The following is a 24,704-nucleotide window of genomic DNA, read 5'->3' on the forward strand; positions in this document are numbered from 1 at the left end:
ACAGTAAGAACTAAGTGCTATTAGTCACTACCTGCTATTCTTAAGACTACTATTCAGCCGGGATGACCCTGCAGTGAACATTAGATGTAAATAATGGGAAGTGTTTATATGGCTAGAAAATTCCTCATTATTTGAAAAGGATGTTTCCTATCTTTTTTGGCCTAACAATGTAATTCCCTTTGCTTACTGTTTATATCTTCCACCGGGCGTAACTAAGATCGAAATGTGTTACAAGATGTCCATCCTGTGCTTTACTTTTTTTTCTTTGGTATAGGATTTTATTCATTTGGGTCACTTCTTTCCAAGACAATTAGAAACAGAAATGCTTTGGGTGTCATCCAGCCTTTCTTAGAGAAGTATGTGCTTTTTAACATAGTTGCAAAGGAGAATCTTTAAAGAGGCTTACCATCAGCCTACAAAATTGAAATCCTAAGTAACTAGCATGCAAAGATTTAATTAACATCCTCTCATTCATATAAATGTGTGACTTTTTTTCTTGCAAAAATGACATTGCCTTTGAAAAAATATCTTGGAAATTAGTTGGAAAAGAGGGGGGATTGAACTTTGAAGGCAGTCATGTGATATTTGGTTTGCAGTATGAGATTTTTTTGAGCCCTGAGCATTGTTTGTCTGATGGAGGACACCTGCTTATGTACCTGAATATCATATTAAAATAAAAATCTTGGACCTACCAGATTTTCCTATAAAGCTCATGGCAAACCAAACTGCAGAAATATTCCAGTGTCTTTGCTTTAAAACCTTTTTCATATTCTAGAAATCTCATATTCTAGAAATCTATTCTATCATTACCTGAGGGAAAGAGGATTTCTCAGTAGTAACCAAGCTATTTGGCAGTGATGAACCATCCCTAGGCCTTCATCGTGATTTGTTGAACTCCAGTCAAAGACTCTGCATTGCTTTCAAGAGTTAAAAAAGCTCCCAGCGACTTGATCTATACTTCTGAGAGTTCGTTGACAGTCCCATTCATCCATTTCAAAATTGAGAGTTCTTTGGGATGACCATATGACATTTGGGAGATGGTGTTTAGGGCATGGGCTTTGGAGCCAGGCTATGTCTGAATCCTGTTCTATCACTGTCTAGCTACATGTCTTGAGCAAGTTACTTATTATCTCTATGCATGGTTTCCTTAATGTGAAAAGGGACAGTTATATTGCTTACCTACCAAGGATGTTATGAGGAAAAAAAGCACCAGGGTGCCTGGATGGCTCAGTGGGTTAAGCCTCTGCCTTCGACCCAGGTCACGATCTCAGGGTCCTGGGATCGAGCCCTGCATCGGGCTCCCTGCTTGGCAGAGAATGTTCTTCCTCCTCTCTCTCTCTGCCTGCCTCTCTGCCTACTTGTGATCTCTCTCTCTCTGTCAAATAAATAAATAAAATCTTAAAAAAAAAAAAAAAGGGGGCACCAGATGCATGTTGGGTTTAAAAGGAAGAAAGAAGGTAGGGTGAGAGGGAGGGAGGGAGGGACAGACAGGAGGGGGGAGAAAGAACAGAAGGAAGGAAGGAAGGGAAGGATATTTGTTACAGATAATTTTCAAGAAAACCATTAATTTCCTTGTTGGAAGAACACATAATAACTTGGGTTTTTAGCAGGACTCTAATTTTCTAAGTTGAGAACTCCAAAGGAAATTTATGATTGTTGAGATTCTGCTCTGTACCAGCACTGCTCAAGCCTTGTTCTCTCATGAGGAAAATCTAGAGCTATCTCCTAACAGATAAGGCAACCAAGACCTAGGGAGGTAAACAATTTATCCAAAGCACCATTGGTAGTGCCAGGATATGGACTTATTTAGCTCTGCCTGCTTCTTGAGATCATGCTTTTTCTTTAAAAAACAACAACAATAACAACAACTAAATAGTGTTTTTAGTGTTTTTAAAAGCCAGAAGCAAGTGTTTTGCTCCCAGCCATAAGGACTGCTGCTTACATGGGTGCCTTTAAAAATAGAAACCCAGGAAAGAATCATCAAATGCCTAAAATCCTGGAGCTGGAGAAGCACTAAGACATCATCTGGATTTAGCCTAACCTCAACACTTACAGATAAGGCAGATAGCCTGTAAGATCTGAGCTGGAGGCAAAACTAGAGAGGTAAGGGTCCCCTCACTGTTGGTCCAGTGCTTCCGTCTCAAACTACCTCTCAAACTACCTCGAAAGCAGATAGGGATTCTGAGTTAGATCGCTTTAGGGCATGGGCCAGATGCTCTTGACTTGCTGTCTTATTTGAGATCTTGAACAAGTGACAACTTCTCTGTGAAAAACAGGGATGCTATACTTTGCACCATACACTTGTAGTCATTCACTATAGCAGTTAATGGATAGTGAGTCTTTTATTAAATGAAAGCTGTTATTAAAATTAGCTATATTCCTAGTAGTATATTATTCCTAAGTCGTCTTCTATCTTGAATGCCCATTCCCAACTCCTACTAATTATTCAAATCCACTTTACATTTCCTACATTTGAATTTCTATGCCCTCACAGAGTTTGTGACACATTATCCAGTGTCAAATTAAGAGAAGTTTAATTTATACATTCTAAAAATTAAATTTGTGATTTGGCCATGCTTATATAGAATAGATCAACTATGATCAATTCACTGCCACATTAAAAAAAAAAAAAATCAATGAACATGGTTAAGCTGACCTGACTTAATTTTTTGGAATAAGTTGGCCATCAGTATGATCGATTGAGCTGTCTACCCTATCTCTGACCTACCTAATCAAAGGTCAAGATGGTGGTTATTAAACAAGCCATTTCACTCCCTAAATTGAATGATGTTTTCTTATGCTACTAATAAAGGTAACTGATTAATAGAGCACTAGAGGCTAACATCCTTCAAAAAGTTTTAGTTCCTGCCCAGTGATCAAGAATATAAATTTCATCTAACCCTACACTAAGTGAAGCAATGTGGGGTTCATGTGTTTGGAGAGTAGGATAGAGTCAAGTTTGGCTTTCAAATATGTAACATCACCTCTCTGAGGTATCCTCTATAAAATGAGAAGTTATTTAAGATGTGCAGAGGCCTTTTCCAACTTTCACAATGTGTGTTTCTCATAATTCACAGGGAAATCAGCTTTCTTTGCCTTTGATCCTTGGAAGCCAAATGAGAAACTGAAATAGAAGTTCTTCCCAAGGGCTCTTCCATAAGCACCCTTCCCCATCATGCCAAGCCACCTCTTAAATTTGGATTGATGCCAGCTGGTTGTGTCTGGGCTTTTTTGCTCCTTTTTCTTTTTCTTTCTTCCTTTTTTTTTACGGTTTCTTTTGTAATTCTTAGTCCATCTGGGCTGGCCTTGCCGTTTACCATGCCTGCAAGAACTAACGTGCTGTCCATGCCCCATTCCTCTTAGAAGCGGAATGAATTGTGACCCCCAGCTTCTATGCTCAGTTTGGACACCAGCTGCACCTTTGGGTTCTTCCCAGAAATGCTGGCCGACACTGCACCTGCAGTGTGATGGATTTGCCCTGGACTGAAAGGGGAAGGAAAATGAGGGGGAATCAAAAGATCACTTGTGTTTACCCTTTTCTTCGCACAGTAGTTCATTTATACCACCCAAGTATACCAGAGAATTTTTGAGACTTAATTAATAATAATAATAAATACAAGAAGAAACTAAAATAAAACTAGAGAATGCACAGATTTTTCTCTGGGAACCAGGAAAACCATAAACATTTAAAGTGATCAGATTAGGAAATGCTGAATTAGGGATCAAGGCATTTGGGTTTTATTTCGTTTCTCTGCTAATTAACTGGGTCATCTTGGATCACCTAGGGGATCTGTAAGGTTCTGCCTGCCTTTAAAAGTAGGTCTTCCAAAAGAAAAGAGTATAAGATGAATTTTTTGTAAATGCAAAACTTCTTTTTAAACCACTAAAGTTTTCTTCAGAGCAAAGATTCACACTGTAATATACCGAGTCTCTAATTATAGGCTTTCACATATGGAGTATTTGCCAATAATAGTTTAAAATTGATATTTAATCATCTACTTATCAAACATTAACTCAGCATTCTAGGTGATATGATTATTATTATATTTATATATCATTCAGAGGTTGCAAACTGGCCACAGGCCATAAAAGGCCTTGGAAAGCATATGGTTTTTGTCTGGCCTACACAGTTAACACTTTTGGACACTTCTGGAGTCCATGCACATTCCAGCTTTTTACATGACTGTGTTAGATGCAGCTGACTTCACCTATCTAGCCCCTGAAAGCCCTGGAATTTGAGATCTTGGCATCATCAAGCTTGTTGCCTCCATAGCAGTTTAATTTACAAAAGGAAGGGAAGAAGAGAAGGACTGCCTCTCAGAAAATGGCTAGAAGTAGTTTTGCATGACACCAGGAGAATGGGTTGATAGATGACTTCCTGAGGTTCCTCTTAGCTTGGAAAGCTGTGACTACATTTCCCCTCAACCTACTTACTATAAGATAGATAAAATAGGACACAAAGTTACTAGACCTGCTCAAGGTCACTTAGGAAGTTTGTGGTGAAGCCAAAATTAAGAATCCCTTCCCTGGTGTCCTCATTCTGTTGCTCAGCCCACTCAGACATGCTGCTACACGGCTTGCTGATGAATAATGTGGGCTCTCAGGAACAGTTCCTTATGCAAAAGAGCCTCAGCAAGCTCTATTATGTCCTTGCAAGGGGATAGACTTTATTGTTTCCTTAATGCGTTATGAAGACTATTATAGCTCTTCCTCCCATACGAACCCTCCATCTGTGATCACTAACACACACTACAGGGTGTTTTGCTTTGGATAATGTGTGAACAAGGAACATAATTTGAGGAAATGGTTGAAGAAAGGAATCTAAGATTCAGAAAGGGCCGGGGACCAGACGAAAGTCCAAGAAACTAATGTCCTTAAAAATAATCCCTGCAGGGGCGCCTGGCTGGCTCAGTCAGTAGAGCATGTGACTCTTGATCTCGGGGTCAAGAGTTTGAGCCGCATGCTGGGTGAAGAGATTATTTTTAAAAAATAATAATGATAAAAAAATAGAAATAGCCCATGCAAATTCAGTTTTTGCAATATACTTGCAAGATCTTATTTCCTTCCCAAGGAAAATAAAATATACTCTCCAGAAAGACTTTGCTGTGATCTCTCTCTTTCTGGTTCTACCTACACTAGCCATCTGCATTGTTAGAAGGCCTCTGGCCAGGCTTTTTCAGAATTTATAGTTAATACCACAGAAGGTACCCTCTAGCTGATTTCAAACTCCTACTTCTTCCTTTCATAATGAATACCCATTGAAAAGACTAGATCCAGTGAGATAACAAACTTGTAAATAATAATACCTAACATCTACTGGAGACTTGCTATGTGCTAGGCCCTCTGAAAAAGCCTTTACATTTAACATCTTATCCTAATTCTCTCACCACCTTTGCAAAGTAGGTTTTATGACCTCCATCTTTTCTTTCTTTCTTTCTTTTTTTTTTTTTTTAGAGATTTATTTATTTATTTATTTGACAGGCATCACAAGTAGGCAGAGAGGCAGGCAGAGAGAAAGAGAAGGGAGCAGGCTCCTGGCTGAGCAGAGAGCCCTATGGGGTACTCGATCCCAGGACCGTGAGATCATGACCTGAACTGAAGGCAGAGGCTTAACCCACTGAGCCACCCAGGCGCTTCTGATCTCCATTTTCTAAAGAAAAATTTTTTAACTGAGACTCAGAAAGAAAGCTTCAGTAACTTGGCCAAGGTCACAGAACTGAATTTGAAATCAGGTTTGTCTTTCTAGAAGTCACATTCTAAACTCCTATTTACAAAAGCTTACAGCCAGGTGCCTGGGTGGATCAGTCGGTTGAGCCCTGACTCTTGCTTTTGGCTCAGGTCACGATCTCACCAACTCTTAGTTTTAACTAGGTTCATGGTCTCAGGGTCATGGGAACAAGCTCTGCATCGAGCCCGGCACTGAAGCCGGCCTTGGGCTTTGTGCTCAGAGGGGAATCTGCTTGAGATTCTCTCTCCCTCTGCCCTTTTCTGCCCCCCACCCCTGCTCTTGTGTTCCTCCTTCTCTCAAATACATTAAATCTTTAAACACAAAACAAGGAGTGCCTGGGTGGCTCAGTTGGTTAAGCAACTGCCTTCAGCTCACCTGGGATGGAGTCCTGCATCAGGCTCCCAGCTCCATGGCAGTCTACTTCTCCCTCTGACCTTCTCCCCACTCGTGCTTTCTCTCACTCTGTCTCTCAAATAAATAAAATATTTTTTAAAATTTTTAAAAAAAATAATAGCAATGAAACGTATAGCCTTTTGAGCCTAACAATCAGCCACTTGTTCCTGCAGCAGAAGTCAAGGTGGCCTTCAGCCCAGGAAATTCCATCTGTGAGGTCAATCCAATGAAGGTAGCCTGGCCCCGCCATGCTCCCATCCCCCACAACAGAGCAGCTACAGGGAGAATTTGCATTGAGACATTGCATTTTTTAACCAGAAGGAAAGCTTCACTGAACAAAAATCCCATTGTCCCCATTATTAAGCCCCCTAAAAGAAGATAAGCAAATTTGAATGCTGCATTAGCTCTGGATCTATTTGGGGACCAATAAAGCTAAAAAACTAAGAGTTTCCTAAACACGTACATAGTGTGAATTTGGCCACCAAAGATAGTATGCATAAAAGCACATGTCCTAAGAAGGCATTTTTCTTCATTTAGTTTTTCACTGCTGTGACTACTAGGTTTATGAAAGGATGCTAATTCCAGGTTAGGAGGTTTTCCTATATTCCTATAACTATTAACTGTATTCCATAGTTTGCTTGCCTGCATAGGGTTTTAATTTAGCACAGTGCCATATTTGGTCTCTGGATTTCTAACACTTAATTCCAATAGTACTGGTTGAAAATAAAATGGAAATGGTAAAAAAATAACTATGATTTTTTTCCAAACACATGTCATGCCCAAAGGTCTTGAAGAGATTTGCTTATTCATTACCTCCCAATACTCCTACAGGGTGAAAATGAAATTTAATAGCAAACTTGATGAGGTTCCAGAGATTCAAATAAGTATCTGAGGGCTCACTCTGTGCTGGACTCTTTCCCAGGCTCTTTAGTTATCATAATTTTCATATATGAAGTATGTATAATTAGCCTTAATTTAGGCACAGAAACTGAGACAGAATTTCCATAGTTTATATAAGGTAATAATAAGTGAAGAAGTCAGAATCTGAATACAGATCACTTGATTCCCCTCATAGAAAGACAGAATTCTTTCTACAAACAGAGAGCTATCTGGTTTTTAATATAACTAGAATTAACTTAATCATCATGTTATTGTGATTGCTTATTTCTTTCACCCAAGTTCATAAGAATTTAATGTGGAAGGATCCAACTCCCAAGTCATACTAAATACTGTGATGTTGTTAAAATAACATCCCATCTCCTATGATTCTATGGGGAAAATGGGGATCAGTGCCAAATTCACTGATGGTGATGACCATGCAGTCTCTTTCCTTTGGGATTTTATATTCAGAGCAGAGTGTCCTAAACATATCTTATTGGAAAAAGCAGCATCAAATGTAATTATATAATTGTTTGTAGGCCTCTTTGAAATGCATCCCTTGCCAACCCTGGGCCTTTAAAGCTATGAGTTTTTATTTAAGGGATTGTTTCTTTAAACTGCCAGACCCGTTTATGGAACATCATTCTCATAGTTAGGACATTTTCTTCTCACATTTGACCAACTTAGTCAAGTAAGTCCTAGAACAAAGCAATTCCACTTTTCAGAAAAAAATCTGCTAGCCATTTTTTATTAGTTGCAGAATTTAAGTTAAGTTGGTATGTAAGTGATAAAAGTTGGACTGAATTATAATGGATTCATGGTTTTTTAATGATAAAAAATAACATTAAACTTACCAGCTCCCATTTTTTAAGTATAAAATTCAGTAGTGTTGTACAACAGAGTTCCCAAGTTTTTTCATTTTGTAAAACTTAAATACCCATTAAGCACAAATTCCCTCTCCCCTTCCTACAACCCTTGACAACCACCATTCTACTTTCTGTTGCTGTAATTTTGACTACTTTAGATACTTCATGTAAGTGGAATCATACAGTATTTGTCCTTTCGTGACAAGCTTATTTCATCTAGGATGATGTCCTGGAAGTTCATACACATTGTAGATATAACAAGTTTTCCTTTTTTTAAAGGTGCATGATATTCCATTTTGTGTATATGCCACATTTTCTTTTTCCATTCATCCACCTATACACATATGGGTTGTTCCCACCTCTTGGCTATTGTGAATAGTGCTGCATTGAACACTGGTGTGCAAACATCTCTTCAAGATCTTGCTATGAGTTTTTCTGGATGTACACCCAGAAGTGGGACTGCTGGATCATACAGTAATTCTAGTTTTAATTTATTTCAGAACTCCCATACTGTATACCAGAGCGGAGGCATCATTTTACACTCCCACCACTTGTTACTTTCTTTTCTTTTGATGGTAGTCATCCTTATGGATGTGAGGTCATATTCCGTTCTGGTTTTGATTTGTATTTCCTCGTGATTGGTGATGTTAAGCATCTTTTCATATGCTTATTGTCCTCTCACATATCTTTGGAGAATTGCCTATTTAAATCCTTTGCATAATTTTCAATCATACTATTTGGTTTTTTGTTGTTGTAGCTGTTATATAGAGTTATGGGAGTTCCTTATGTATTTTGGACATTAGTCCCTTATCAGATAATAAAGATTTGCACATATTTTCTCCTATTTTATAGATTATCTTTTCAGCCTGTTGATTGTTTCCTTCGATGTGCAGAAGTTTATAAGTTTGCTTTAATCACATTTGCTGTTTTTGCTTTTATTGCCTGTGCTTGTGGTGTTATATTCCAAGAAATCATTGTCAAATCCAATGTTCTGAAGCTTTTTCCCTATGTTTTCTCCTAGGAGTTTTCCAGTTTTAGGTCTTATATTTAGGTCTTTAATTCTTCTTGAGTTAAATTTTGTATATGTTATAGGGTAAAGGGTCCAACTTCATTCCCTTGCATGTGGATATCCAACACTATTTGTTGAAGAGACTATTCTTTCCTCATCATTTTGTCTTGGCACTTTCATCAAAGATCCCTTCATCATATATGGGAGAGTTTATTTCTGTATCCTCTCTTCCATTCGTCTATATTCCTGTCTTTATGCCAGTAACCCACCATCTTAATTACTATTGCTTTATTGTATGTTTTGAACTCATGAAGTGTGAGGCCTCCAACTTTGTTCTATTTCAGGACTGTTTTGGCTATTTGGAGTCCATTGAGATTCCATATGAATTTCAATATATTTTTTAAGATTTTATTTATTTATTTGACAGAGAGAGCAGCAGAGGAAGAGAGAGAGCAGACTCCCCACTGAGCAGGGAGCCCGTTGAGGGACTCCATCCCTAGACTCTAGGATCATGACCTGAGCTGAAGGCAGACACTTAACCAACTGAACCACCCAGGCACCCGAGATTTTTTTTTTTTTCTATTTTTGCAAAAACTGTGATTGAGCTTTTGATAAAGATGGCAATGAATCTGTAGATCACTTTGGATAGCATGGGCATTTTAACAATACAATTCATGAGCATGGGATACATTTCTATATATTTGTATGTTTTATTTCTTTTAGCAGTGTTTTGTAGTTTTGAGTGCACAAGTCTTTTACCTGCTTGGTAAAATTTATTCTCAAATATTTTAGTCTTTCAATGCTATTGTAAGTGGGATTATTAATTGCCTTTTTGGATTAGTCACTGTTAGTGTACAAAAACACAGTTGATTTTATGAATTCATTTTGTGTCTCACAATTTTGTTGAAATTGATTATTAGTTTTTAACAGTTAAGGGTTTTTTGTGACATTTTAAGGTTTTCTACATGTGAGATCATACCATCTGCAAACAGAATTTTGCTTCTTCATTTCCAATTTGGATGCTTTATTTCTTATCTAATTGTTCTGTCTAGGACTTCCAGTTCTAAGTTGAATAGAAGTAACTAGAGTGGGCATCCTTACATTGTTCCTGATCATCGAGGAAAAGTTTTTACTCTTTCATCACTGATTATGATTTTAGCTGTGGGCTTTTCATATGTGGTTTTTTTCTTTTATGCCTAGTCAGTTGAGTGTTTTTATCATGAAAGTGTGTTGAATTTTGTCAAGTGTATTTTCTTCATCAACTGAGATGATGATGTGGGTTTTTTCATTCATTCTGTTAATATGGTATATTCCTTTGAATTATTTTCATATATTGAACCATGCTTGCATTCTAGGTATAAATCCATTGTTAGTCATGGTGTATAAACCTTTAAATAAACTGTTGAATTCAACCTGCTAGTATCTTGTGGAGGAGTTTTGAATCAGTATCCATCAGGGACATTGGATTTACTTTTAAAACTGTTAGTGAATAACTTCAGAGGCATGCCTTATGTTTTAAACATACAAAATGGTTTAAGCACTCTTTGAAGCTTTGTTCTGTGTATAATGTCATATTCAAAAAGTAGGCTGGAAAATATGCTAACGAGGGGTCAGAATGGCATACAACTAGAAACATCTTAAAACATCTCATTCTCCACTCCCTAAGAAGCCAAATGCAGGTCTGGGAAAGGAAAATGTCTTCTCTCTGTGTAACATTCTCAGTTTGTGTGGTTTGTTTGTTAAAAGAAGAGAGTGTATGTCAAACAGAAATTTGAGTATTGCAATCTAATTACCTCATCATATATTTTAAACCAAAATGGAAGCATTACTCATGAAAATATCCGAAGTATAGCCCCAGAAAAGATATTTTTCAATGGCAACATATGGTTTTGGGAGTCTCACACAACTTCAATGCATACTTACTTTTTGCTCTGTTTCCTTAATTCAGTCAAAACATAAATATTAGTTGAAATTCCATCTCAGAGTTATGAGAAGTAGATTTATTTTTTTAGTTTTCTATTTTGAATTAAAATGAAGCAATAATATGTGGCAGAAATCTTCTTAATGGGAAATTTACTATGGTCATTATATGTGTTTTAGGATTACAAATGGAAACAAAAAGAGTGGAATAAATTTGTGGAGGCACTAATAGTTGGAAAATTATTATTATGTACTGATTTTATGGAATTTCCTGATAAAATTCAGAGTCGAGTAGTTTTATAATGTTGAAAAGTTTTATGCATACATATATGTTATGGTAAAGTAACCAGATTAGGTATATTTACCTTATATTTTTATATTTATTACATATTTATATATTATATATTTATTATATATATTGGGTATTTTTACCTACATACATGTTTACCTATCATTAGGTATATTTACCATATATGGTAAAGTAACCAGATTAGGTGGAGGAGAATGCCAGTGTGTTTCCTCCCCACAAAGAATAGCAAATATCCAGCATCAGCACGCAACATATTCATTTCCTTCTTCCTCCAACTGCCAAATCTAGATGGGTGTTTTTTTTTTTTTTAATACCATCTTGTTCGACCAGTAAACAGTAAAACAGGTTTGCATGTTTTATATAACAACAACAGAAAGGTAGGACTTTTCTTTCTTTCTACTAAAATATAATAAATATAGAACTTTTAGGTCTATAAAGCAAACTTTTAGTTTGCTTCTTGGTCAATCACAAGGTTGACTGTGTTTTGCATAGTACAAAGTAATAGCAGCAAACATGAATTGAAAGCTTGCTATGTGTTGGATACTAGATTTCAGGTACATTATATGCTCTGTTTTATTGAATCCTTACAGTAATTTTATGAGGGTAAAGAAAACACTAGTTACTGAAGGTCCTTCAGTACTCAAAGCTGAAGTTCATCCCAGAAAGAGAAATTTAAAGAAACATAGAGCTCTACTTTTCATAGTTTAGCAAGCGACAGGCTTAGTTTTGAGAAAGCAAGATAGACCATGAATCCACGGCGGATTCTCTGCGTGCGCCCCCCACCCCCCCGCCCCCAACAGTGGCTTTTTAAACATGATTGGAATCCAGGGAACTAGAACCGTTAACTGCGAATACTGTCTTTATAAACAGATGAGCAATACATATTTGACCTCAAAAGACCTTATTAAAACCAATAGACAATGACTATAAATGCCCCAGTTTTCCTTCATTTACTTGTTCTCTAATAACCACTATTCAGCTAAAACTGATATGGATGAGAGATATAATAAGATGACAATAGAGATGCCTGGGTGGTTTAGTCAGTTGAGTGAGTGTCTGACTCTTGATTTCAGCTCAGGTCATGAGCCTCACGTCAGGTTCTCACACTGGGCATGGAGCCTGCTTAAGATTTTCTCTCTGTCCCTCTCCCTCTGCCCCTTAGTCAGGGGTTGGGGCGGGGCGGTGGGGCGAAGGATGACAATACATATAACTAACTTTTGTGAGCCTTATATGGATTCCTTTAATTCTCTTAAGGATCAACCCTATCTTATATAGTTGAAGAAGCTGCGGCTTTAAGATAAAAACCCAAAAGAACATATCCCCAAAAAAGAACATATCCAATATATCCATGCTTTATAGCTACTAAGTGGCCAGTGAGATTCCCATGAGATTGTTAAACATGTTTAAGTATGTTTGTGTTTTTCATTAAAATCAAAATCAGTGATAATAGGAAGATAAATTCCTTTGACTGTTTTATTCAGTCAAGATTAGCTATGATTGTTAGAATATAAGAAAAACTGATATTTTCTCTCTGTAGTTGTATTAAATGAATTTTTTTGCATAAGAATAACAGCTAGAAAAGCACTGGCTGAATATGTCTACAGAATATATAATTCTGTATTTTGGAATTTGGAAAAAGAACTGCTGAAAAGAAAAACAGTTATTCTTTAAAATATAAATAACTAGGGGTGCCTGTGTGGCTCAGTTGGTTAAGCATCTGCCTTCAGCTCAGATCATGATCCCAGACTCCTGGGATTGAGTCCTGCCTCGGGCTCCCTTCTCCATGGGCAGCCTGCTTCTCCCTTTTCATTGCTTGTGCTCTCTCGTGCTCTCTCTCCCTTTCTTTCTCTCTCTCAAATAAATAAATAATATCTTTGTAAAAAATAATAAAATAAAGTATAAATAACTAAGAATTTGAGTCTCTTATAAACTGTGTTTCGTGTTTTGCTTTTGATCTTTTGACTTCTTGGAGCCTTCCATTTTTTTTAAAGTCGACCTTGTTTTTAAAGAAATGACATCTGTTTTTCTGAGTGTCCCTATTATGTGTGTGCATTTGATGATTTTACCCAATTAAATTGCAAGAGTGGTAACTATTTTTAGTGTAGTAAGTGGAATATAGAAAATATACTGTAATTTAAAAGTTTGTGTAGTTGCTTTGAATATTCTGTTAATAGATTTGTGATTATGCCTTTTTAGTAGATAAAAGGAAGTCTATAATATAGAAAGTATATGAAAAAAACATAACATCTGTCCTAATCTAATTTTCAGGCACATCTCCAGTCTTTGATTTGGCTGAAGTAACATACCACAGAGCTGTGGGCATGCCTGGAATTGAGAGAAGCAGTTAAAAGACTCCCAATTGCTTCCTGCCTTTTGAAAACTCCTGAAAATCATCTCTTCGGACTCTGGAATTTTACACAACTCTACTAGGACTTTGCTTGAATGTTTACATTTTCTGCTTGCTGTCCTACAAACCACACTATCTAGTGTTCGCCTTTTGTTAAAACATAGGGGTGTCGGGAGCTTACTTGGCAAGCCAGCATGGCTAGGATGAGCTTTGTTTTAGCAGCTTGCCAGTTGGTGCTGGGCTTGCTAATGACTTCATTAACTGGGTCTTGCTTACAAAATAGTGAGTGTCCACAACTTTGTGTATGTGAAATTAGGCCCTGGTTCACCCCGCAGTCAACATATAGAGAAGCTACTACTGTTGATTGCAATGATCTCCGCTTAACAAGGATTCCCAGCAACCTTTCTAGTGATACCCAAGTGCTTCTCTTACAGAGCAATAACATCGCAAAGACCGTGGATGAGCTCCAGCAGCTTTTCAACTTGACTGAGCTAGATTTCTCCCAAAACAACTTTACAAATATCAAGGAGGTAGGGCTGACAAACCTAACCCAGCTCACTACTCTACATTTGGAGGAAAATCAGATTACAGAAATGACTGATTACTGTCTGCAAGACCTCAGCAACCTTCAAGAACTCTATATCAACCATAACCAGATTAGCACTATTTCTGCTAATGCTTTTTCAGGCTTAAAAAATCTTTTAAGGCTTCACTTGAACTCTAATAAATTGAAAGTTATCGATAGCCGCTGGTTTGATTCAACACCCAACCTGGAAATACTCATGATTGGGGAAAACCCCGTGATTGGAATTCTAGATATGAACTTTAAACCCCTCTCAAATCTGAGAAGCCTGGTTTTGGCAGGAATGTATCTCACTGATATTCCCGGAAATGCCTTGGTGGGCTTGGATAGCCTTGAAAGCCTGTCTTTTTATGATAACAAACTGGTCAAGGTTCCTCAGCTTGCTCTGCAAAAAGTTCCAAATTTAAAGTTCTTAGACCTCAATAAAAACCCCATTCACAAAATCCAAGAAGGGGATTTCAAAAATATGCTTCGACTGAAAGAACTGGGAATCAACAACATGGGGGAACTTGTTTCTGTGGATCGCTATGCCCTTGATAACTTGCCTGAACTCACAAAGTTAGAAGCTACCAATAACCCCAAATTATCTTATATCCACCGCTTGGCTTTTCGAAGTGTTCCTGCTCTAGAAAGCTTGATGTTGAACAACAATGCCTTGAATGCTGTTTACCAAAAGACAGTAGAATCCCTTCCCAATCTTCGTGAGATTAGTATCCACAGCAATCCTCTGAGGTGTGATTGTGTCATCCACTGGATTAATTCCAACAAGACCAACATCCGATTCATGGAGCCGTTGTCCATGTTCTGTGCCATGCCACCTGAATATAGAGGGCAGCAGGTAAAGGAAGTTTTAATCCAGGATTCAAGTGAACAGTGCCTCCCAATGATATCTCATGACACATTCCCAAATCATTTAAACATGGATATTGGCACAACAGTTTTCCTAGACTGTCGGGCCATGGCTGAGCCAGAACCTGAAATTTACTGGGTCACTCCTCTTGGAAATAAGATAACTGTGGATACACTTTCAGATAAATACAAGCTAAGTAGTGAAGGTACTTTAGAAATATCTAACATACAAATTGAAGACTCAGGAAGATACACTTGTGTTGCCCAGAATGTGGAAGGGGCTGACACACGTGTAGTAACAATTAAGGTTAATGGGACCCTTCTGGATGGTACCCAGGTGCTGAAAATATATGTCAAGCAGACAGAATCTCATTCCATTTTAGTGTCCTGGAAAGTTAATTCCAATGTCATGACATCAAACTTAAAATGGTCCTCTGCCACCATGAAGATTGACAATCCTCACATAACATACACCGCCAGGGTCCCAGTCGATGTTCATGAGTACAACCTAACACATCTGCAGCCTTCCACAGATTATGAAGTATGTCTCACAGTGTCCAATATTCATCAGCAGACTCAAAAGTCGTGTGTCAATGTCACAACTAAAAATGCCGCCTTTACACTGGACATTTCTGACCAAGAAACAAGTACGGCCCTTGCTGCAGTAATGGGGTCCATGTTTGCTGTCATTAGCCTCGCATCCATTGCTGTGTATATTGCCAAAAGGTTTAAGAGGAAAAACTACCACCATTCATTAAAAAAGTATATGCAAAAAACTTCTTCAATCCCACTAAATGAGCTGTACCCACCACTCATTAACCTCTGGGAAGGTGACAGTGAGAAAGACAAAGATGGTTCTGCAGACACCAAGCCAACCCAGGTTGACACATCCAGAAGCTATTACATGTGGTAACTCAGTGGACATTTTGCTTCTGGTAGTAAGGAGCACAAAGACGTTTTTGCTTTATTCTGCAAAAGTAACAAGTTGAAGACTTTTGTATTTTTGACTTTGCTAGTTTGTGGCAGAGTGTGGAGAGGACGGGTGGATATTTCAAATTTTTTTAGTATAGCGTATCGCAAGGGTTTGACACGGCTGGCAGCATCTCTAGGCTTCCAGTTTGTGTTTGGTTTTTATTCTTATCATTATTATGATTATGATTATGATTATAATATTATTATTATTATTTTGTTTTAGTTGTTGTGCTAAACTCAATAATGCTGTTCTAACTACAATGCTCAATAAAATGATTAATGACAGGTTGGGGTTCCCCTGTGCTTTTACCAATAGCATGACCCCTTCTTCTGAAGCCATCAGTAGAAAGTACCATGTCCTCCAAAAAGGTAACATACAGTGTGAAGCAGCATTGAACCTTTTGTATCAATCTGGTCTACAGACTTTTAACTCAAGAAGCCAAGGCTAGACTTGTTACCTTCGTTGAATGATGTTAGTTGACTGTACTGTAATGTTGTATCAACTGAATTGAATGTTTGCCTTTGAACAATGATTTCTTTTTTTGTAATAGTTAAGAGGCTTAGAATAAGCTAACAGGCAATAGAAATATGTATATCAGATTTTTTAATGTAACAAACTACATGTTAATTGTTACCTTATTCTTTTTAGTAGACACTTTTAAAAGAAAAGACAATTTTGTTGTGTTTAACTCACCAACATGTGGTGTATAATGAAGACAGAACTATAATAAATTAGTTTTGTTCTGATTTTTTAGAACACTTGCAATAATGTATCATTTATAGTTCTTGCTCGTTGCAGTGGTGATATATTTCACATCCTTTAAACAACCACCAAAATAAATCAAGTAAAGCTTGATGCTTTTAAAACTAGGCCCCCAAAACTTTTTAATTCTTTTTCTAAGGGAAGAAATATCTATTTTCGTGAACATATTTTAATGAAAGGGATTTCTATATTTTAAATATTACTGATGAGACCTAATGGAGGGAAACATCCTTAGGAACAAAAAGGCATATTACTGTATCCCAAGCATCACTAAATGTGGTTACAAAATAGAAACCGATACATTGATCAAGAAATAGATATGTCACATTCCTTTTCTGTAAGAGTTTTGTTAAAATTCTGATATTTTTTAGTAGTATCCATACTCTCCATCAAAGTCTAAAACATACAGTTAGGCAGTATTCCACAATATATTACATGTTATTCATTTTTAAATGGCATTCTATTTGCTTAGACTCTTCTTAGCCCATATATCCATGTGAAGATATCTGCTGAGACAAGTAAATGGTTAATAGAAAACAGAACAACTTCTGTACATTTGGCATTTTTCAGCCAAAAAATATAGAGACTCAGTTTGGCAGAACTAAGTGCTTACTGGAAAATGCATGTGTGAAATTTTGGACAGAAAAAAAAAGATTTGGGTAGAAGGTCAGTTCCACAAAGTATGTGTGTTGGGGGAGGTGGAGGGAAATGAAGATATACTTAGAAGAAAAAGGAACCATTTGAAAATGCAGATTAATAACACAGAGAAATAAAGAAAAGCTGCTCCAGATGGCACCTGCCACCAGGGATAAGCCGGCATACCAGGAACGATAAGATTGTAAAAAGGGACTGAGCTAGCAGGTGGCAGCTGAGTAAAAGGAAGAAGGGAGCAGAAAGAACACGCAGGTGAGGCAAGCAGAAAGGATTTCTTTCTTTGTAAAATTCCTTGTTTCATGAATCATTTAGAGAAAAAGATCGTTTTTCCCATTTCTAAAGGGGAATTTTTTTTCATATGCTGAAGCAAATGAGCCACAGCAGAAAAACAAGTATTTGAGTTAGAAGCATCTCTTCCCACATCCCTCATTTCTTGAGAAAAACCTGTACGCAGAGAAGAATGGTAACTTGCCCTGGTTAGACTCTCCTGCCCATTGAGAACTCTGCACTCCCAGCTATAGCTCTGGGTCCTGCAGTCTTCTGGACTCCCATACACAGAGCTCATTGCTCACAGTCCTCAGCAATCGCTAGCACTCTTGCTTCAAAAACGCTCTATATCCTCAAGTTCTCATTTACTCAGGACAAAATTCAGCACCAGGGCAGAACAGGAGGGTCAGAAAAGCTTCTACATTGTTATTACCAAGTACATGTAGGAAACTGCTTTGGATACAACCTTGGAGAAGTTTCCTGTTGGGTGATTCTTGTCTTCAAATATCTAAAGAGTAGGACACCATCTAGCAAACTCTTGGTAATTATGCAAACAATGAAAGGGGAGACACACTGAAACATCAGACTTAGAGCAGGGAGGAAAGAGGAGGCACTGTTTATCCTATAAAGCAATTATCTGGACCTGGAACATTATCATCACTCAAATATTAGTGGAATAAGTGAAGGAAAACAACCACTTCTCAATTCTGGATATAGCTAGCATCAGGGACTCCAGTGTTTTTGTCAACTAACTTGCTAGGCCAGTTTGGGAGAAACAATCCCTTTAAACTTTTACTCCTCCAATAAAATATTTTGAGCTTATTTTTACTTGTCTGTGCTAATTGGGTTGGTTTTCAGTTGACAGAAAGCAAAATGGCATGGTACTTTTTTCCCTAGACAAGTATTTCTTCATTTGTGCTTAATTCAATTTGATAAGTTAGACAGTCAGTGAAATTAGGCATCAAAGTAGTTCCTGACTGATAATGGAGGTTTTATCACCGTTACCAGTGAAGTGACAATTACAGGACATTTTCTAATTTCATATTTTCCCTTTTGCTTCCTGCTGCCCTCAGGACGTATAATGTATCTCAACCTGATTTTACAAGGTCATTTTTTGAGGTACTACTTAAAACAGGCATTCTCAAATTGGCCTGTTTAATTAATGACAAATTGAACTGATGCCATGAATATAAAAACATGCAATGTTGGAATATCAATTTTTCTAAATTTGGCTGTGGGTTTAGTTTAGCAAAAAGAAATAATCTCCATTCTTTAGCAAACAAACACTACCAAAGTCCATTATTTTCTCTCATGTGGTTTTCTACTCATTCATTCATGCATTCATTCATTCGTTTGCTGAAAACACCACAATCAACTCTTTTTTTTTTTAACTATTTTTTTTAAAGATTTTATTTATTTATTTGTCAGAGAGAGAGAGAGAGAGAGCGAGCACAGGGAGACAGTGGCAGGCAGAGGCAGAGGGAGAAGCAGGCTCCCCACAGAACAAGGATCCCGATGTGGGACTCGATCCCAGGATGCTGGGATCATGACCTGAGCCGAAGGCAGCTGCTTAACCAACTGAGCCACCCAGGTGTCCCCACAATCAACTCTTTACCTGTTGTTTGCTTTTATCTTCCAAAGCATTTTCTTTTCTTCATTCCTGTTTTTATAATGGAGGAAGAAAAATACTTTGTATCTCTAGCACTTTGCCAGGAAAACCATACTTTCTGCTTCGCTGGTCATTGAAAAGGGGAATTTAACTACTTCTGATGCATTCTAACTACAACTGGAAGTGCTTTCTTCACCTCCATCCTTTCACTCTTATCCTGGTTGCAGATAGACTTTATTATTATTATTATTATTATTATTATTATTATTATTTATTCATAAGGGGTTAACTGGAGGGAAAATATTTCTTTAAAGATGAGTTTTAGGGGCGCCTGGGTGGCTCAGTGGGTTAAAGCCTCTGCCTTCGGCTCAGGTCATGATCCCAGGGTCCTGGGATCGAGCCCCGCATCGGGCTCTCTGCTCAGCAAGGAGCCTGCTTCCTCCTCTCTCTCTCTGCCTGCCTCCGCCTACTTGTGATATCTCTCTCTGTCAAATAAATAAATAAAATCTTAAAAAAAAAAAAAAGATGAGTTTTAGAATCACCCTGCAGAGCTGTAGAATTATCTTGACCTAAAATCTCTGTAGGGCATGCTTTCTCTGCCTTCCCCACCTGCCCCCACATACACTGAGATTGGCTCCTTCTCTCTGAACACTTAAGTCAGAAACTTGGGACCTAGGATAAAAATAAGGAGATGACAATGGAACTCGTTGTTTCTGTACTTGTTGGTTTGGCATTGTCCAGCACATGTTAACAGAACCAAATGGGTTTTTTGTTTTGTTTTGTTTTGTTTGTATTGTAGAATTCCTCAGACTTGATGGCACTAACATAAAGTCAACAGCATTTCCCACAGCCATTCACCATTGGTGTGTCTCAGTACTATTCCATCCTACAGATCCTGAGAAGTTGAGGATTTAATTTGATCCCCCAAACAATTCTGGTGAGCTGGGTATTATTCTTTACAATTTACAGATAACTAAAGTCCATAGGAATAGTCATTTGCCTGACACCATAAAGCTCTGTAAGTGGGTGACCATTAAGGGGCCTTCACTTGTAGCTTCCTCTTCCTCTATCCAGCTCCCTTCTAAAGTGGAGAGAGGAGCATCTGTGAGAGGGCAGAGGCTGGAGGTCACAGGGCACATGGATAAGGCAGAATAAATATGCCAAGGAGAGCTAATGGGCGATGACATTGAAAGCTTTCTTTATGTCTTAAAATGCACTTCTCTCCTCCCCATTAAGAAGCTTTCTTTGCTGGAGAGCTGTGGTCTACACATCAAAACTGTTTACATCAGGCTAAACTTGAATTCTAATCTCCAATTCCCTCTGTACTCTCCTCTCTGTTACCTGCTCAGAAAATGAAAGTTTTAAAGATTCTGTGGAGGAGATTCCAAGTTCATTCTTTCCTCAGCAGTAAAACAGGGAAGGCGAAAGTAAAATCACTAACAAACTCGGTGTTTAGCTCAAAAGCTAATGTGAGGATATGTGAAGTTCATGTAATAGGGTAGTTGTAAGGGTGGTATGTGACATACCTGGAAACAAAAGGCTTTGGTACAGTCACCAAGTTTGTGGAGTTTGTGGAATATTTATACTCAGGAAACTGTTACCTCAAATAAGTCCATCTGGAGGCCGTAGGACATTAAAAAGTTGTCTTTTTTTTCCCCCTAATAAATGCAATAGCCTCCCCAACATATCCCATTGTCAGTTACATGCTACTTTTTATGAAGCAAAACCAGTCTCCCACACCTCACCAAAGTAGCTCCAGGGACAACGTGGCTCAGACATCGCCACTTTTCTCCTTTCCTCCTTGGCCTCCCTCTTTGTCCGTGGGATTAAATGACAAGGTAAATTTTAGCCTGGGTCCTGACAGAATGGTTGTGAATTCCTAATAAGGGGGATGTCCTGAATTAAGTGGTATTTTAATGCATCAGTCTTCTTATTAGCCTGTCTCACTAATATAATAAACAGAATACAGGGTAGTCATGGGGGAAGGAAAACAAACCATTTACCATAATGACTTCTGAAGGAATAAGGAGGGAAAGGCACTGTATATAGCTCTCCCCTAGGCGCTTCACATAGATCATTTACATTTAATCCTCTTGATTGCCCCCAGGAGGTGAATCTTATTGTCCCTACATTAGAGAATGATAAAAATGGGTACTCAGCCTCAGAGATGGAAGTAACTTACCTGAAACCAGCTAGTCTGATGTCTACATGACTAAAACTTAGAGTTATTCACTTATAAAATGGTCTGCAAGCTAAATCTGGATCAGGCATGTAGAACACATACCCCAAAAGTCAGTTTGTCCCTTGAGACAGAAGGGAGGAAAAAGAAGCACAGAGAGGAATGCCCACAGTGAGGCATCTGAGTTACAGGGGTCTAATGTAAGGCCTAAACCTGAGATTAATACATGGAAATAACAGCAAGCCAAAGAGAGGGGAAAGCAGAGGACAATTTTTCAAAGTTTGTGACAACATCTGCATACAAACCAATGGAAGACAGTGAAGCTGCAGAAGAAAAAATTGTTTAAAAATGGTGGGGTGGGGGGCGAGTCTGAGTAGATTATATATTGCTCCACGTGAAACACGAGGCATATTCCAGATGTGCTAAGCACTTGACCTGTATTATTTCATGTAAACTTTAATAACTTTATGAGTAGGTAGTGTGGAGGCCAAGAAAAACAAGGCTGTACCCACCTCGAGTCTAGCCCTGACATAAGTACAGCCATCTTGGCAAAGCAAAAGCTGGCACCTTGCACCCCCTCTCCACCCACTCCCCTCCGCTCGGTAGTATATGTGAACAAATAGTTACCTTGTAAAAAAATCACAATCCTGCAAGACAGGAGTCTCCCTCGGTTTACAAATGTCCCAGTGCGAAATCTTACTAACAAGGATGCTTGATAGGAGGAATGTGACATTCCACCAGGAAACTCCCAACTGTCTTCATGCTAGTGCCTCATTAGAGGGAAAAACGGCCTTGGCTTGATAGTAACCAGGCCTTCAATATCCTGACAGTCTTCTTTACCATGATAGTCCTTCTGAATATCCCCTTTGTTCTCACCCATCGCCAAGCCCACCCCTATTCTGCCTTTAAAAACTCTGACTGTAATCTGGTTCAGGGTCCAAGTCCCCACTCCGCTGCGTCGGGTATACTTGGGCCCAAGCTGAAGCTTGTCAAATAAACCCTCGTGTGATTGCATCGGTACTTGACTCCTGGGTGGTCTCTCAGACACGAAAACTCGGGCACAACAGGTAGATCTCCGTTTTTCACATGGAGAAGCTGAGTTTCCAGGTTGAGCTCCGTTTTTCACATGGAGAAGCTGAGTTTCCAGGTAGATCTCCGTTTTTCACATGGAAAAGCTGAGTTTCAGTTCACCAGTCATTATGGATGAAGCCCAGGTTTCAACCCTGGCTGTCGGATTCTAAGACCCAAGATTAATCAACCCCTAAACTCTTTTCTAGAGGAAGAGGCTCTCCGAGTGCTGGGCTGGCCTTCTCATTTGCTTGATCCATTTAGTTCTTTCCCAAGAGTGGGAAGCAAGGAAAAGAGTAGGTTTCCTGATCTGTCTAGGATCTTTCATGGGCCTTCCCACAAAACGTTTGTTAACATGGAATTAATGCAATAGGCGTAAGTAAGAGGAAAAATGCTGCCTTGGTGTTTTTCTTTTGTAATCCTTAGTCACACATTTTAATAACATCTCTGATCTATATTTTAAAGCTATTCCACATTATTCAAGGCAAAGATTTGTTCTGATTTCCTATCTAATCTAATCTTAATTTTCCTGTCAATCATTCCAGAGTATGGGGTGCAGGGAGGATACAATCCCCAGAGAGCTGTTAAAGGGGAAAGTTTTATACCTAATCTCGTATCTTTGTGATCTCAATAGCCCTTAATTAAAAAATATATTACTCTCTATCTTCTAAGAGGTAAACTGGTTTAAGTATCTTCCATTCTACTGAAGAAACTGAGAAGAAGGGGACTATGACTTTTAACTAAAATGTATGATTCCATATAATTTTCTTTCTTGTTAGAGCTTTACACACTTAAAAGAATGCTTGATTTCACCTAATGTTATTCTAACCGGTTTAGGTGTGGCTCCCCCCCTCCCACCCGCCAACATCAGAAGTCAGTTCCTATCTGCCATTCATTTTGAAATGCTATTTTTTTTCTTCTGGTTATAATAGCAATATATATTTACTATAGAGAATCTGGAGAAAAATATGTATTAAGAAAAATAGCACATAATTCCACAATTCCAAAAAAAAACAAATGAGATTTTGGTATATCTTCTTCTAGTCTTTTATCTCTCTGTGCATATAGTTATATATGTATATATACATGTAGTTATAAAAATATATGTCTTTATGTATACAGAATTAGAATCCTGGTATATATAGTTTTATATAGTGGGTTTTTTTTTCTGTCACGCACAAAAAATAACCATTTTTCCATATTATTAAAAAATCTTAGAGAGCACAATGTTAAAGTCTGTATAATCATCTACTTATGTAGATATCCAGTATTGAGCAATTCTTTCTTTTCAGGTACATTTTACCTTTTCTATGCTAAAGACTAGGGGCATGAAAATGAGCCTACTGTGCTCATGCTCTCCAGGGCACAGAGGAAGACAGACAACTACGTAAACGACCACCCAGGATGCGAACAAACACCCGAAGGATGAAATGGTGGCACGAAACCACAAGGAAGAAGAACCGGGGTCAGGCTGAGAACTCAAACTTCAAATCTCACAATTTAAGCTCAGGTTTAAAAGATGAGGTGAGTGTTTACCAAGTGAACATCCAGAGGGAGGGCATCTTGGGCAGAGGAGGCAAATATCCCTGATCGCAGAGATTTGGAGGACATGGAAGAAATCTTCCCAGAGAAACTGGAGATTCTGGAGACATTCCTGTGACGGGGAAGAGGCTACCAAAAATTCAGAGTAACTACATAGGAAGCTGACACAGAAGAGAAGATAGAGCACGGTTTTGTGTAAAGACAGGAGGGAGAGGCCGAGTAATTCAAGGAGGCTAGGGGTCCCAGAACGCTTTGCTCCCAATTTAATTTTTTTTTCTTTTTTTTTTTTTTTAGCCTTTCAATGTAATCTCTGGGGAAGTACCACCCTGGTGAGAAAAACGAAGCTTGCGATCTTGTGAGAGTGATTTGATAAACCTCCCAAACCCTGGGGCCTCTGTGTGGAATCTCAGCTGTGGTAATACGTAAAACTTGAGTTGTAAACAGAAGAGAGATTGCCCAAATTTCTTACATCTACCCCAGGCAGGGAGCTGCAGTCAGTATAGGTTTCCTTTGGTATCTGTAGTGTCCAAAAAATAAGAAGTGCATGGTTAGAAAATGGAAACTGATGATAATGTGGGGTTTTAAAGCACAAATTAATCCTCTGTTTCACTTGCTCCTTGCTTACTAAATACAAATATTTCTGGTTCACTTACTTGGAAAAAAAAATCTGACTTTTTTAGTGGTATGACAAGATCTTGCATTGGGAACAGCAATAAAGGAAGAGCCATACTTTGATGCCTCTACTCCCAAACTCAAACACTGCGCC

At 38.2% G+C, this 24,704-nt stretch overlaps 1 protein-coding gene and 1 long non-coding RNA gene across 2 annotated transcripts in view; one reads left to right on the forward strand and one right to left on the reverse strand.

Annotated features, from left to right (window-relative positions):
• LRRN1 (leucine rich repeat neuronal 1) overlaps positions 1 to 16,613 on the forward strand; it is a 36,462-nt gene extending 19,849 nt beyond the window's left edge. The window contains exon 2 of the mRNA XM_032867441.1: positions 13,374 to 16,613. Coding sequence (XP_032723332.1) covers positions 13,647 to 15,797 — 2,151 coding nt within the window. The 5' untranslated portion in view covers positions 13,374 to 13,646 and the 3' untranslated portion in view covers positions 15,798 to 16,613. The remainder of the gene's footprint in view (positions 1 to 13,373) is intronic.
• On the reverse strand, positions 314 to 18,077 carry LOC116873568. Its single transcript, XR_004383847.1, has 3 exons — positions 17,992 to 18,077; positions 1,106 to 1,109; positions 314 to 325 (listed from the first exon to the last, which is right to left on the reverse strand). It is a non-coding gene; the product is annotated as an uncharacterized LOC116873568 (long non-coding RNA).
• Positions 18,078 to 24,704: the final 6,627 nt, after the last annotated feature.

The sequence above is a fragment of the Lontra canadensis genome, unplaced genomic scaffold (genome assembly GCF_010015895.1).
Source record: "Lontra canadensis isolate GAN:19392208 unplaced genomic scaffold, GSC_riverotter_1.0 scaffold34, whole genome shotgun sequence".
Taxonomy (NCBI): domain Eukaryota; kingdom Metazoa; phylum Chordata; class Mammalia; order Carnivora; family Mustelidae; genus Lontra; species Lontra canadensis.